The sequence below is a fragment of the Bombyx mandarina genome, chromosome 25, assembly GCF_030267445.1.
Source record: "Bombyx mandarina strain Sakado chromosome 25, ASM3026744v2".
Lineage (NCBI taxonomy): Eukaryota > Metazoa > Arthropoda > Insecta > Lepidoptera > Bombycidae > Bombyx > Bombyx mandarina.
Window position 1 is genome coordinate 10,870,049 of NC_143231.1, and position 14,232 is coordinate 10,884,280.

Consider the following 14,232-nt stretch of genomic DNA (forward strand, 5'->3'; position numbering starts at 1 on the left):
ATAGCGGCCCCCACAGGATCGAGATGATTATTATTCAAATAAATACAAAGTTCACGAAAATCTCTTTAAAATTTAGGTAATCAACAAACATTCGACTTTGTTTGTTTTATTCATAACCCGCAATGCTTCAACGATTACCTACGCATATCGACAAACTCGTGGCTTATATAAATAACAAACAAAATATGCTTTTCGTGTGTTCAGTAAACGCCCCGAGGGTAAAATTAAATATTGAACGGATAAAGCTAACAAAATCAAGAGCAGAATAGTGTGGTCTCGTAAAATTTAGATCATTTTGCTAAACGAATAAACTGAGTTGTTCTTATGTGTCGTTATTATAACAATGGATTCTCGTTTTCGCTCAGCTTATTGTCAATGTTGTATTTTATTATTTATTTCCTTAAAATATTGAAAAGCTAACTGCCGATCTTGTGGCGAGTGATTGATGTCGTTCATGGACAAGGAATTTACAGAAGTAATACTGTTGTGTGATTACATCAATTAGTTTGAAGGGAAGAATTTATTTCTTTGTAAATGTACTCTTCAGTTTAAAGATGGTTTCGCACGTAGATTTGGGTGATTAGCACTTGGCTTTCGGTTAAGTGGTCACACGTTCGACATTGGACATGGTTCTGTTCATTTTTTTTATATATAAATTGTTTACACTGTGTTGGCCTAGCTCCAATACAGCTCCTTCCACGAGGCGTCAAAGGCAGGTAAAGGATTTAAAACAGAGCAGCCTTCTCTCTAAGTAAGGTTAGAATCTCTGGATCTACGGAGGGACTTCGGTTCTCTCTGTGATCTCCCCTCCACGATGTTTCCTGAGCGCTATACCATGCTCATCATCAAAAGTGGTTTGAGGAGACTCCTCAGCAGTTGGCAGGAGCTTGGCTATTTTCCTACCGTTATTAACGTCCATGAGGGATGACTGGACACCAGGGCCGGATTTGAACTTAATACCACTCCTGGGTACCGGAAAAAAATCCACTCCAATACTGGAATTTTACTTAAACTTATAGCTCATATATTTTATATTTCAAATTAAAATAACTAATTGATTGCAGAAACGTTATCATATGTTATATATTCCAAAAACATAAATAAATATTTGTTTTTTTTCTAACAATTATAAATTTTGAAATTTTGAAAAGGGTGACTCATAATTATATTACATTAAAAAAAAACTAATTAAATTTCTTTAATTCCAGAAAATAGAAAAATCGATTATTATTTTAAATGTCCAAAGAAATAAATTGATTAAATCATTTTGATTTTAAATTTTTACCAAAAGTATCCAATTTATAATTCACAAATAATGAAATTGTTGAATTGTCAATTAAACAGAAAATTATTAATTATTAGAATTAATTAACTATATTGAGCAAATTTGTAATTAAAAAAAAAAATCACATACAAAATTTTGCCGTCCTGGGCACTTGCCCCGACTGCCCCTAGTGTAAATCCACCACTGCTGTTCACCCTTAAAAGGGCCGTATTCTCATCAGCCTACGATAACAATATATACATAGCATATACAAGTATTGTACCAGCGTACTGCGATTGTCAACTGATGACAAATTGACTAGCTCATGATTCAACTGATATTAAGCGTCAATCGATAAGTATGGAGGATAGAGAGACGTGGAAACAATTGGGGGGATACTTATGTCGACACATAACCTGACGAAAGTGGTTGCTAGTAAATTTATTATTTTTTAATAATTTTTAGTAAATTAGATTTAAGAATACTACTTTTTTAAAAGAATAGCATGTAAGTTAAAAAGTTCAGCGAATAAAGGCTTGTATTATCATTATTATTAAGCGTCAATCGAAGCTTATTCAGAGCATCGCCATTCAGTTCGAGGTACGTTATCGTGCGCCTTTATTGTATTTTATAGCGGTTGTCAAATAGGGTGGTATGGTATCTTGTTAATTAACATAATGACTTTGTTACAGGTACTAGGTTCGGAGACGGAATGGCATTTCGCGCATCGCGGGTTGCCACACGCTCGTCCAAGGCGTTCGATCGCGCACACAAGGATCCTGAAACAACATCCATTGGTAGGTGCAAATATATATAATTAACTATATAAAAGTAACTATACTGAGACCTTAGAACTAAAAAAAAACTGCATACAAATTTGAGTTAACTTTTACGCTATCGAGAAAGTTAAAAAACTCGTAAAGCACGTACTCGTAAAAGCATTCTGAATATTGTTAATAATACTAAAAACTTATAGTTACTTAAACTAAACTTACAGTTAACTTGTATATATATATAAGTTAATATTATATATAAGTATATATAACGAGTGTAGGGTACAGCCCCCTTGATGATAAATAGTCACCGTCCTTTATGGACATCGGCAATGTCAGAGGTACAGTCAAGACGTTGCGTACTAACGTCATATCAGAAACACGTTAAAAGAACAAGTTACATAAAAAAGTGTGTGTGTCCGCTCCGACGCACGACTGGAGTTTACTGGATATAAAAAATTAAACGAAACAATACGAGAAATAGTTCTATATTACGACAACACGATACACTACAGATTATTAACAAATTAACGAGACACAAAACAAACGACTAACAAATATATGAAAATACAATAATGAGAGAAACGCGCGATCAGTACGAGGCTTTGTGGCGGACTGCCGGCGCAGCAGCCCGGCGCGCATTTCGTGTGACATGCGCATAACGCATTTCGTGTGACATGCTAGTACGATTTTGGTCCCCATAATTTTCATACCCCGGGCCTATATATGTAAATCGATTCTAAAGGAGTAAACTCCAATTATGAATACATAGTAGTTATCATTAAATGCTTTTGGTCACAAGAGAATGATTTAAAGCTCCTTCACAAGCTAAAAACTTTCGTTTCTTAAAAAAAAAAAAAATGGTAAATATAATAGTTGTCTTGAAAAAATTCGTTCGCGGCAGACAAGATAAGAGCACTTAAAGCGCTTCTATTTCAAGTTGCGAAAAACAACATCGAGCTTCTTTAGCTAAGTTTCATTGAGTACAATAAGTTGATAGCAGAACTTTTTATTTTTCTGTTAAAAGCTCTATTTTTAAATACGTCAAAGTTTCTTCGTAATTCTGAGTAATGACTATTAAGATTTTGTATTTATCTTGAACATACGTGATGTGGTTATGGGTAGTAAATGAATTGCAAAAAGCAAGTATTTTAGTGCAATGCTTAAAGCAGTCATAATAAAAGGAACAAAAATGTTAATAAATAATTCGAAAAGCTAATATTTTTAAATCTCTTTCTTTTTTGTACGGCATAGTTTAAAAATTACATTAGTTTATTTTTTTTTCAAATAATTGAATTCTTGGAAATATTTAGTTATTTCGTGTTTATTATTTTGCATTACCCACGATTCGAATAATTAACATTTTTCAAAATCCAGAAGATACAGGTTATTTAAAAAATACTCAAAATCTCCTAAAATATAATCGTTAAAATAGTTTTATTAGCGTTATGTTGATTTAAAATTCTGTGTCTGAGTTCTGTCCTGTAAACATTTTTAGCGCAAAAGGATCTACGAAGTTTTTAAAAATAACGATTAAGGAATAATTTTAATTATGTTCTTAATAATAATAAACAATAATTATAAATTATTAGTTATCATTTCCAAGTTTGTATTACTGTATGGGAGCGAAACTTGGTTTGTTCGCTAGGACTTAATAAAAAAAATTCAAGTGTTTGTGGAATAAATGGCTGCGTCAAATTTTGAAAATCTTTTGGCCTGAGATGATCACTAATCAGGAGCTGTGGAGGATCACCAAGCAGACACTAATGGAGAAGAAGATGCTTACGCGGAAGTGACATTGGATTGGCCATATATTAAGAAAGCCCGATACCCAACTATCCAAGAGAGCACTGGCATGAAAAGTGTCTGGGAAAAGGAAGAGAGGCCGTCCCAGAACAACTGACAACTTGAAGTCGCCGTGGCCTAAATGATAAGACATTCGGTGCATTCGTATGTAGCGATGCACCGGTGTTCGAATCCCAGGCGGGTACCAATTTTTCTAATGAAATACGTACTCAACAAATGTTCACGATTGACTTCCACGGTGAAGGAATAACATCGTGTAATGAAAATCAAACCCGCAAAATTATAATTTACGTAATCACTGGTGGTAGGACCTCTTGGGAGTCTGCACGGGTAGGTACCACCACCCCGCCTATTTCCGCCGTGAAGCAGTAATGCATTTCGGTACGAAAGGTGGGGTAGCCGTTGTAACTATACTGAGACCTTAGAACTTATATCTCGAGGTGAGTGGCGCATTTACGTTGTAAATGTCTATGGACCCCAGTAACCAGTTAACACCAGGTGGGGTGTGAGCTCGTAAATCCATCGAAACTATTAAAAAAAAAAAAACTTGGCATGGCTCGGTGGAGCACGAGCTGGGCGTCTTGGGGAGGAGTCAAAACAGACTGGTCAAGACCGATGTAAATAGAAGGATTTGTTTCGAGCTCTACACCCCAGCAGAGGGTAATAGGAAAGAAAGAAAAAGAAGAAGTTATCATTTGTTTCTTCTCATTTATGAACATTGCCAAGCTAAAGAATAATAGCCTAATACGGAAGTGTACAGAAATATCTAACAAAAAAAACCGCCTTTGCCTTACAAAGGGGTAGTTATCAGAGAAACCTTTTTAATTGTTCTTCAATCATACAACGCGATACATCAAAGAATTTCTGACAATCATCGCAGCGATCCCCATTAATTCTACTTAGGCGAGTCTCAAGAAATCAGAGGGCCCGTTGATTGATGAACGCAGTGCAAAGCCTCATTTTGCTGTGGTACAATAAAGTATTTTCCTCATGATCCGAGATAAGCCGGAGCGACCATCAATCACTCCTAATCCGCGTCGACCAGTTCGTTATGTTGACAAAGTTACTGATTGTGTTATTATTACTGAGTTATTATTCTACGAGATAAAATAAACGTATGGGATATTTTTAAAAAAATCTTCAGTTTTTTTTTTCTTTTATCTGATTATAAATAGTACTTAGTAATAATAATCGTGTAATATATCGTGACCGACTTCATCTACCTAGGGGCTAACGTTAATAACTCAGGGGCATGTGAAAAATAGATAAGGAGACCTTTAGGGATAGTCAAAAATGCAATATCTCAACTGCATAAGATATGGAGAGACCGAAACATTTCGCCGAAAACAAATCTCAGGTTGGCGAATTCGCTGGTTTTCTCCGAATTAAGTTACGGAGTGGAGACCTGGACACTGAAAAAGGCCGACAGAGACTGCATAAACGCCTTCGAAATGTGGTGCTGGAGGAAAATGCTGCAGACTCCGAGAATTGCCTTTCGCACCAATGTATCGATACTAAAGGAGCTTAATGTTATAACTAGACTCTCCACAATATGAATTCGTAGAGTATTGGAGTTCTTCGGACACATTGCTCGAAAGGAGGGTCACAATCTTGAGCAGCTGATAGTGACGGGCTAGATGGAGGGCAAATGTCCCAGAGGACGCAGTTCCACGAGATGGTCGAACCAAATTCGGTCTTGTCTGGACATCAAGCTCCACGATGCCCTCCGTTAGGCCAAGGATCGCAGCAGATGGAGAACAATCGTACAAAAGAGATTGAGGCAGCGTCACGACCCTTAGTAATGAGGAGAACGACGCAAGAAAGAGGAGGACTACATGCGCACTAATACGTCGAATTGAAGACGTATCCTAAAGATTGTAGTTTAGCAATGATTTGTAGTTGTGATACAATAGTATATGAAGTTAGGTATTCGAGTAAATAGTGCTAGGTTTATGACATTATACTAATTTACCTATTTTACGACAGATTAAAGGTGCTATTGTTATTTTCTTTCTATATTTCTGGAGTCCATAGAGCTAAAACCTACTCTGAAAGATCGGAAACACCCTAATAACCTTGCTAAACATCTAATGGACCAAATGACTATAAGAACACTCAGAAAAAGAGTGCCTCAAGATCCACTATAGATTAATTGATATGGACATGTCAATGGACATTGCGCATGCACCACCTATGAATTTGTTTTTCTCAAAACTGCCGTTGAATGTCTAAAGACAGCTTACTGTTTTAAAAAGAAAACATTGATTACCATTTGCAATGATTGAAACGGAAATTGATTTGCTAATGATTGAAATAAAAGTGGTAATAGTATATATATTATCGCGCAGTAACTAATGGTAAGGCATATTCTGTGTCCGCACCGGTAAGTGCCTCTTTTCCCATTAAATATTTAAGTGTTCCGGTCCCGAGGTTAAAGAATTTGCGTTAATCAATTTATTTATTTTGAATAAATTTAATGGTGTCCTTATGAGTCCGCACGAATAAGTACCATCGCCCCGCTGTTTCAGCCGCGAAGCAGTAATATGTCCCGGCTTAAAATTTGCCATAGCCGTTTTCTAAAGAACTGAGACTAGATAACTCGTGTCTGTTTGTTGATGTCTAAGGGCTCCGATCACCACTTAACACTAGGTTGGCCGTGAGCTCGTTCACCATTTAAGCAATTCGGAATGTCACAGGTAATATACTTACTGGTGGTAGGAAGTCTAGTGAGTTTGCACGGGTAGGTATCAACGCCCTGCCTATTTCTCCCGTGAAGCAGTTGAAGGGCGGGGTAGCCGTTAAGATACTGAGACTATAGAACTCATATCTCAAGGTGGGTGGCGGCATTTACACTGTAGATGTCTATGGGCTCCGGTAACCACTTAACATCAGACGGGCCGTGAGCTCGTTCACCCATATAAGTAATAAAATAATAATAATAATAGTTAAGGTAAGATTAAGCTGTAAAAACAGTTTTTATTATTACACGTCCAGGGGTCGCGGGATCCAATGCGAATACAATACTTAGAAGCGAATAGCTTCAATTTAAAAATAAATTCTCTAGTACGCAATAAATAAAGCATTTGTTCTATTGAAAATAAATTTTCCGCTGTAGACGCCTCGGCTGCAAGTCAATCAATTAAAACGTTAAGTGATAAAACTGGTTCGCTGTAAACACTTTATAGAATTAAATCTTAGTTAAGACATCCTTTAGAAACGTTATTTTCAATTTATGAAGTTTTATTATCCCTATTAATACTGTATTTCGTTTTCAGATTTTCAGTGCAGTGTTTATTTTTGCGATTTATTTCGTAGATAAAGTATGACGTAGGCTCGTTCAATCTCTTCTTTTTCTCCACCTTATCCCACTAGGTGGGGTCGGCACAGCTAATTTTTCTCTTCCATTCTCTTTCTATCAGCCGTCAGCTCAACGCTCACTCTTCTCTCTCTCATATCGTCATTCACACACTCCATCCATGTCTTCTTCGGTCGACCTCTGCCCCCTCTATCTTGCACTACCATTTCCATACATCTCCTAGTCACATACATCTTCTCTCTACGCATCACACGTCCATACCACGCTAACCGTCCGCTCTTTAATTTGTTGCTTACCGGGGCTACTTTCACACTTCTCATGATATACTCATTCTTTATCTTGTCCATTCTTGTCACTCCACACATCCATCTCAAAGGGTAGCCGTTGTAACTATACTGAGATCTTAGAACTTATATCTCAGGGTGGATGGCGCATTTACGTTGTAAATGTCTATGGGTTTCGGTAACCACTTAACACCAGGGGGCTGTGAGCTCGTCCACCCATCTAAGAAATAAAAAAATATATTTTAGAGGCACAAATCTGACGCAATATAATTCTTCAGGTTCACACTGCAGTCCAGCAGACTGGTTTCAAACGCGTCAAAAGAGGATATCGTCCTCTGCGCCTGCCGGAGACAGTACCGGCCTCTGAGCCCCGTGATCCCTACTTCCCGCTGCAGTGGTACCTGAAGAATACAGGACAAAACGGCGGGAAGCCCAAGCTTGATCTGAACGTGGAAGCAGCTTGGGCTCAAGGGTACACTGGCGTCAACGTAACCACAGCTATCATGGATGATGGTAAGTGTTAAATGAAGGGAAAATAATATTCTTTATAAATGTTATCGTCAAATTATGTTGTCTTTAAGTTAGGTGAATGGTCATCTTGAAACCGATCTTGCTCGTGTCGTATTCAATTTAAATTTATTACTATTTTTTAACTACCAATGTATGAAACGTTAATAATTACGCAGTTCTTATTTTAGGTTATTTTTTATTCTAGAAATATTTAGGGCGGTAAAAGAATAATCATAATGAGGTTTGAAAAAAAATTACTTAGAGCTTTTTTATTTTTGGATTTTCTCGAGAATGATAAATATTGCTTTTTACTACTAAAACAGATATCCAGTACCAGTATCGGTATAGATCTTATGAGATTATCCCAATGATGATTTATTATAATCCATGAACAAACGAAAATCTTACATTTCAATACAGAATATTTAACAGCTATTGTAGTGTTTGTCAACTCACGAGCTAAATCACTTTCAAGTTGAAGGAATTAAATTTTTCTGTCATATGACACACTATCGCTTATTTTTTTTATTTTTTTTATTGCCCTTGTAGGCAGACGATCATACGGCCCACCTGATGGTGAGTGGTTACCGTCGCCCATGGACTTCAGCAATGCCAGGAGCAGAGCCAAGCCGCTGCCTACCGCTTAATACTCTCCACAAGCCTCGTTTGAAGAAGGACATGTCATAGCGCTCGGGAAACACCGTGGAGGGAAGCTTTCTTTATATAAATTAACATTTTTCCATTTAATAAACGGTTTCAAAGATAATTAAATTGCAGTCATAAAATTGTTTTCTGCTCGGTTAATAAAAGATCCTCTTGCTGCAATTTTCAAATTTGCATTTTAATGCGTTTTTCTCATTGCGATGTTCCTCTTACGACTTGATATAAGTGTTAATGAGATACTCAGCAAATGCAGATGGAAATTAAATATGATCTCTAAGAAAATAATGTTAATATATTCAGTCAATTCAAATTTCTTAAGTGCTTTTTGTTTTTGATTCCTTTTAAGTAGTCACCGGAGTTCATAGACATCAACAAAATACATACCGACATTCATCTCGAGCTTTGAAGTTTACGTCTCAATTGTATAGAATTTACGCAAATTCGAATTCTTTGCAGATTTGATTTTTATTAGACGATGTTATTCCTTCATGGAGGTAGTCATTCGTGAACGTGAGTTTAGTAAGTATTTCATTAGGAAAATTTTGTAACTGTCTGCGGGATTCGAACCTTGGCATAGTCGCATCGCTTGACACGATAACACCGGCTCTCTAATCCATTTGGCCACAACGTCTTGTTGTCAATGAAATTCCGTCGTGACGTAAAAGACAAAATACTCTGTGGATTTGAGTCATACAATGCGGTTGTTAGGCTGCTTGTCCAACGGAGCGGAGCGAGGCAGTGGAACGGAGAAACGGAGAAATATTAAACAATAAGATTGCACAAAATCAAAATCATAAGATTGCAAAATGATTTTTTGTTATTATTAACGGAGAAAATTAAATGATTTTGTGTTATTATTAACGGAGAAAATTAAATGATTTTGTGTTATTATTAACGGAGAAAACCAACCATAAAAGGAGAAATATTAACAAATAAGATTGCACAAAATCAAAATCATAAGATTGCACAATAATTTTATATTATTATCAACGGAGAAAATGAACCACAAACGGAGAAATATCAACCAATAAGATTGCACAAAATCAAAATCATAAGATTGCAAAATCATTTTGTGCAAGCTTATTGGTTAATATTTCTCCGTTTCTCCGCTTCGCTGTCTCGCTCCGCTCCGGTGGACAGACAGCCTTAAGGTGTAGGTACCAACCTTTGATCAAATATTAATACAACTATCATAAAGAGTCTTTTCTATAAATAACAAAAAATTGAAACCTTCAAACTTATTTTAGAACACGAATTTTGTTTCAGGTGTCGACTACATGCATCCCGACTTAAAATATAATTACGTAAGTAATTTTCAACGTAAACTTTTAAGTACTAAAGTTCATAATATGTTTTGTACCTGCTTTTAATTTCGAAGTATTAATTTACTAAACTTCTAGATATCGACTTGAAACATTATACTTTGAAAGCTTTTGTGAACTTCAAAATCCAGCTCGCTCTATTTAAATTTTCGCTTTATCTAATACATGAATAGAATGCCTGAAATCGTCTGAAAGTAGAGCTAGTGATAGGGAAAATAAAAAGTGGATGGGCAAAATGTGCCGAAAGATGATCACGTGACCAAAAATGACTCTCTGGTGTAAAAGCAGTAAGACAGTAATGTGTGGAGAAGACCTCTGAAATACGCTTGGATGAATTGTGTGAAAGAGAGAACGGGAGAAGTTGCAATGAGACGACGTATGATAGGTCTGATTGGAAAAAGAGGACATGTTGCGCCGACCACACATAGCGGGATAAGTGCAAGAAGAAATGTCTGATATTTCTTTGATGATCCATTGGCAGAATTGTCAATTTGAATATTCCTATCAGTGTGCTTAGTGCGAGTTTTTTAACGTTCTTGTTAGCGTAAAAGTTAACTCAAATTAGTATGGAGTTGGAACGTTTGCCTACGTTTGCCGCCAGGGGCGCTGTTCCTACTGCATACAAATTTGAGTTAACTTTTACGCTATCGAGAACGTTAAAAAACTCGCACTTAGCACGCCGATTGTGATTTAACTTTTATTTGATATTTTAACTTCAGCAAAAAACTTTCTTATTGTATCTTCTATTAATATCTGTCGCAAAGCAGTAATGAGTATTTGCTTAGAATTAAATTTTGAATGCTCAAATTAAAATAAAATACGTACAGCGATATTGCCAAATAAATACACTCGCAATGCATTCGGAAAGCCTGTTAATAAAGTGTTGACTACACTTGACGTTTGGTTATGTGTCATAATGTCGCCTTTTATCCCGTTCTTTAGCTTTCGCCACTGTAAAATCTAAAATGATAACGCTTTTATCCAAAACAGTTTTATAAATATTCGTCTTTCAGAAAGTTAAAAATAAAAACGAAGCATATTTTTAGCGTTACGCTTGAAGTTGAACACGAATCTCATAATTTTTAAGGCTCTGCGTAAAATTAAAAGAAGAAATTTAATACTGGAGGTAGGACCTCTTGTGAGTCCGCACCGGTAGGTACCACCGCCCCGCCTATTTCTGCCGTGAAGCAGTAATGCGTTTCGGTTTGAAGGGTGGGGCAGCCGTTGTGACAATACTGAGACCTTAGAACTATATCTCAAGGTGTGTGGCGCATTTACGTTGTAGATGTCTATGGGCTCCAGTAACCACTTAACACCAGGTAGGCTGTGAGCTCGTCCACACATCGAAGCAATAAAAAAAAAAACTTCACGTCTGAGCTGTTTTAATACTATTAAAATGGATGCCGCCAATATGAATACTTTATTCGCAAGGATGTGTTATTCTGACGCTTATAGTCAGACAAAGTTTTTTAACCAGTTTCACGGTTTATTATTATTTATGCTCCGGCTCCCGGATATATTTTATATCCTGGGTATATTATATTTTAGGTTAGATGTTAACGAAACATTCTCGCTCACGACTCGGTCGTGCGCGGACGTGCTTTCCGATCCGTGGCCCGCTTGCGAGCTGCGTCTCTGAACTCACAGCTGTGCTCGACAGTGTAGTGACCGTGAATACATCGTGCGTACAATTCAGTAGTGCGGACGTGCCGATCCGTTGGTCGCTTGCGATCTGCGTATCGAGGTCCATTTTTGTGCGCTAAAGTTTTGTAACCGCGAACCCACCCTTACCAACTGCCTTTTTCAAGGCAAAACCAATCGCTACGTTCAGGCTTCCTGTGGCACTCACAGGCTAGCGATTTCCTAACCCTTCCCAAAAAAACAGTCTTTTTCAAGACTAGACCCCCGCTCGCGATTCTGCCTGCTGTAGCACTATACAGCCCGAGCGGGTTCCTTTCCTTTTCCCCGCCGATTGCCGTTTTCACGGCATAGGCATTCCCCCCCCCTGCTCCTTGCTGTCCTGCAGCACAGGGGGGTTACAAATCCTATCCGGGGCCTCGCCTTTCGGCGAGTTCAACAAAAGTCCCGGGGCCGCCCCCCCCGGGCAAGAAGACCGAAGCATGGAAGAACTCAGTGAGAGTGTTATCAGTGACAGGGATTTTGTCGGGTTCCTCCGGGAAAGGTATCCGACAATTAGGGCCGAGTATGTTAGGTATAGGGCCTCTCGTGGCAATCCCTCTCCCCCGCGTCCGTCGCCGCGTTTCTCAACCGTGCCTCGGAGGCACGCCGCGCGCCCCCCGCCGCCGCGTCAAGTTCGAGCGCACGTTCCCACGATGCGGCTCACGTAGCGTCTAACGCTACCCCCACCCCCGCGCCCGCGTCGATTACGTCATCGCTCGTATCGTCCGTCGCGACCTCCGTAGTCTCAAGTTCAGGCTCCGATACGGAATCGGAGATGGACTTTGAATCCGCGTCCAGCCCTCAGCCCGGAACCTCGGATGGTTTCCAAACAGTGACACGTGGAAAGAAGCGTACTCGCGCCGTGGAGTCCCGGAACTCCACGACAAAACAGACGAAATCCGCGTCCGCCTCTCGACCGAAAGTAGTAGTTACACCGGAGTCGGACTCCGCGCGCCGCGTAACCCCACCGCCGCGTCCCAAGCCCGCGCCCGCTCCCAAAGTAGCTGCCCCGCCCCCGCTGATACTTCAAGAGAAGACAGCGTGGAATCGCGTGTCCCAGGCCCTTCAGGCAAATAAAATTAACTACACCCATGCGCGTAACGTCGCGCATGGGATTCAGATCAAGGTCGTAACGCCGGGCGACCATTGGGCCCTCTCAGCATACCTCCGAAAGGAGAACATAGGTTTCCACACCTATGCTCTTCAGGAGGACCGCGAGCTCCGCGTAGTAATACGCGGAGTCCCTAAGGAGCTAGAAATAGACTACATTAAGGAGGATCTGACCGCTCAGGCCCTCCCGATAGTTAGTGTGCACCGGATGCACAGCGGGCGGGGCAAACAGCCCTATAATATGATACTCGTGGCGTTAGAACCCACCCCGGAGGCCAAAAAGAAGATCGCATGTCTCACGACAATTTGCGGCCTATCCGGGATCTCGATCGAAGCCCCCCACAAGCGTGGCACTCCCGGGCAGTGCTACAGGTGCCAACTCTATGGCCACTCGGCGCGTAATTGCCACGCGCGCCCCCGCTGCGTGAAATGCCTCGGCGATCACGCTACGTTAGATTGCGTTAGAGATAGGGAAACCGCGACCGAACCTCCAAGCTGTGTCCTATGCCTTAAGCAAGGGCACCCCGCGAACTACCGTGGATGTCCTAGGGCTCCGCGAAAACGTCCGACCCACCCAGCCCCCCGAACCGTCGGCCCAAAGACTTCGGCGCCTTCAGTGCCGAAACCCGCCTTCGTGCCGGCTGCAGTTCCCATGGTGTCGGCGTGGAAAAAACCGCTGCCGTATACGAAGGCGGGAACGGAAACCGCACCCCCGCCCCCGCTCGTGACACGCCCCGCGCCCCAGCCCCTGCTCGCACCTCGCCCCGCGCCCGCGTTCCGTCCCCCGCAACCCTCTGCCGCCAACGACTTCGCGCTCGTGCGTGACTTCGTCACCGCGGTCAACTTCGACCGTCTGCGATCGTTCGCTGACGCTATCCGTAGGTCGGTAACCCCCGAACAGCGGCTCGCGGCCGCTTTCGATCACATGGACGTTTACGAGTCCGTGTCGCGTACGTTATAAAATCTTTACCGGTAACCAATGGCGCAAAAAGGTAGAGAAAAACCGTATTCCCTTACGTTAGCATTCTACAATGCTAACGGACTCGCGCGGCAACGCGATCAAATTTTCGAATTCCTCCGCGATAATCTTGTAGATATTCTATTAGTGCAGGAAACCTGTCTGAAGCCCTCGCGTCGCGACCCGAAAGTCGCGAATTACGTCATGGTTAGGAATGACAGACTCACCGCCTCCAAAGGCGGGACTGCCATTTACTATAGGCGGGCCCTGCACGTTGTCCCTCTCGATACTCCCTCGCTCTCACATATCGAGGCGTCAGTGTGCCGTATCTCGCTGACGGGACACCAGCCGATCGTCATCGCATCCGTTTATCTCCCCCCGGACAAGCCCCTTCTGAGCAGTGACATCGAGTCACTGTTCGGCATGGGAGACTCCGTCATCCTGGCAGGCGATTTAAATTGCCACCACACTAGGTGGAACTGCCATCGTACTAACGTTAACGGTAGGCGTCTCGACGCGTTTATAGACGACCTCACCTTTGAAATA

At 40.7% G+C, this 14,232-nt stretch overlaps 1 protein-coding gene across 1 annotated transcript in view; it reads left to right on the plus strand.

Moving 5' to 3' along the window:
- The window catches only part of amon (prohormone processing protease amontillado), a 92,770-nt gene that overhangs the window by 44,798 nt on the left and 33,740 nt on the right, over positions 1 to 14,232 (plus strand). Inside the window, exons 2-4 of the mRNA XM_028178933.2 lie at positions 1,957 to 2,061; positions 7,722 to 7,956; positions 9,883 to 9,920. Of these exons, the coding sequence (XP_028034734.2) occupies positions 1,957 to 2,061; positions 7,722 to 7,956; positions 9,883 to 9,920 (378 nt within the window). The remainder of the gene's footprint in view (positions 1 to 1,956; positions 2,062 to 7,721; positions 7,957 to 9,882; positions 9,921 to 14,232) is intronic.